Source organism: Galeopterus variegatus, unplaced genomic scaffold, assembly GCF_000696425.1.
Source record: "Galeopterus variegatus unplaced genomic scaffold, G_variegatus-3.0.2 Scaffold4882, whole genome shotgun sequence".
Taxonomy (NCBI): Eukaryota; Metazoa; Chordata; class Mammalia; order Dermoptera; family Cynocephalidae; genus Galeopterus; species Galeopterus variegatus.
Window position 1 is genome coordinate 171,629 of NW_007730993.1, and position 1,847 is coordinate 173,475.

A 1,847-nucleotide genomic window follows, 5' to 3' on the forward strand; every position below is an offset into this window, starting at 1 on the left:
AGGCATGTACAAGAGTGTTCACTGCTGTTGGAAACCACCAGAATGTCCAGCAGCAGGGAAATTGCCCACTAAGCTATGGGGCATCCATTCTTTGGGATACTATGAAGCAGTTTGACAAAATGAGGTGGATCCATGCATACTGACCCAGAAGATTTCTAAGACACGCTGTTTAGTGAGAAGAAACAAGCAGCTTGGTAATGACATGTAGTGGATAGGATTTGTGAGGAAGAACCATATGTGTAATGTGGGGAAGGACTGGAAGCCTACATACCTGAGCATGGTGACCATGTGACCATGTGTCCCTCTTTGGAGGGCAGTAACAGTGAGGTGTAGACTGTTTTTTTGTAATGTGGATATATCATAGTTTATTTAACCACTCCCCATTGATGAACATTGGGGGTTTCCAGCCTTCCTATTACGAACAATGCCACTGCACAGATGTCTTTACATGCAGGTATATCTGTGAGATAAACTCCCAGAAACAGAACTGCTGTGTCAAAAGACAATTGCTTGGAAATCTGATAGATATCACAAAATTCCCCTCCACAGGAGTTATACCATTTTGCACCCCAATCAGTAACACAGGAATGAGATGAAATTCACATCATGTAAAAAATAAACTTTTTAAAGTGTGCAACTCTGGCATTTATTACATTCACAATGTTGTGAGGTGCAGAGACTTGCTTTGGCTGCAGTGTTTGAAAGCGGCTTACAATGGGAATACATTATATGTTTTTTTAATTAAAAATGAAAAGAAAAATAAAAGAGTTTGGGCCTCAGAGGCAGGTGGCTCTGGATCTGGATCCAGGGACTGCCCTTCACTAGTCGTGTGACCCTAGGGAAATCACTCATTCCGTGTGAGGCTCAATCCCCGCATCTTTAAGATGGAGAAAAGGAAACTTGCATGGTGGGGTGAAGGAGAGGACTCGATGCACAGACACAGGCAAGCAGCTGTCTCACCACAGCAGTGAATGCTGGTTACCTTCTCCATTGTGCACACTGGACACAAGACATTCATAGGCTCTGGCCCTAGCAGCACAGGTTCAAATCCCAGCTCCCCCTTGNTCCACTGCACTGGTGGGAAAATGGGAGGTTGGCAGGATATATGGGGTTGGTGCAGATGTGAGGAGCTGGTATGGTCTTATGCTGCTGGCCGGTGTACATCCATGCAACTTTTTGGGGGGTAGCTATTAAGATATTAAATGCACATCCTATGCCACCTGAATCCTACTTCCAGGCATCTGTTCTAAAGAAATGCTCACACCTCACAAAGAGGCATGTACAAGAGTGTTCACTGCTGTTGGAAACCACCAGAATGTCCAGCAGCAGGGAAANACACAAGACATTCATAGGCTCTGGCCCTAGCAGCACAGGTTCAAATCCCAGCTCCCCCTTGGTCTTAGGCGAGTTCCTCAACCTCTTGAGCCTTGATTTTTGCACATGTAAAATGGGGTTAAAAGGCATGGTGAGGATTAAGTAAGACAATGCATATAAAGTGTTTAAAATGTGCTGGCTACACAGTAATGCTCATGAAATGGGGGTTATTGGGGCATTTGCCAGCCTCAGCACAGGCCTGGGACCCTAGTGCCCAGTGGGGGAAGGGCCAATGAAACTGTGATGCCTGCTTCACTCTGCTCTCTGCCCCAGGGCCATCGGTGCCAACCCCCTGTACTGTGACTGCCACCTCCGCTGGCTGTCCAGCTGGGTGAAGACAGGCTACAAGGAACCGGGCATTGCCCGCTGTGCTGGACCCCCAGACATGGAGGGAAAGCTGCTCCTCACCACACCTGCCAAGAAGTTTGAATGCCAAGGTGAGCCCAGGAGTCTGAGAGAGGGGCGGTGAGTAC

General features: G+C 47.4%; 1 protein-coding gene across 1 annotated transcript in view; it reads left to right on the forward strand.

Moving 5' to 3' along the window:
- LOC103603947 (slit homolog 1 protein) overlaps positions 1-1,811 on the forward strand; it is a gene marked incomplete at both ends in the record, with an annotated part of 161,256 nt that extends 159,445 nt beyond the window's left edge. Inside the window, one exon of the mRNA XM_008588528.1 lies at positions 1,648-1,811. Coding sequence (XP_008586750.1) covers positions 1,648-1,811 — 164 coding nt within the window. The remainder of the gene's footprint in view (positions 1-1,647) is intronic.
- Positions 1,812-1,847: the final 36 nt, after the last annotated feature.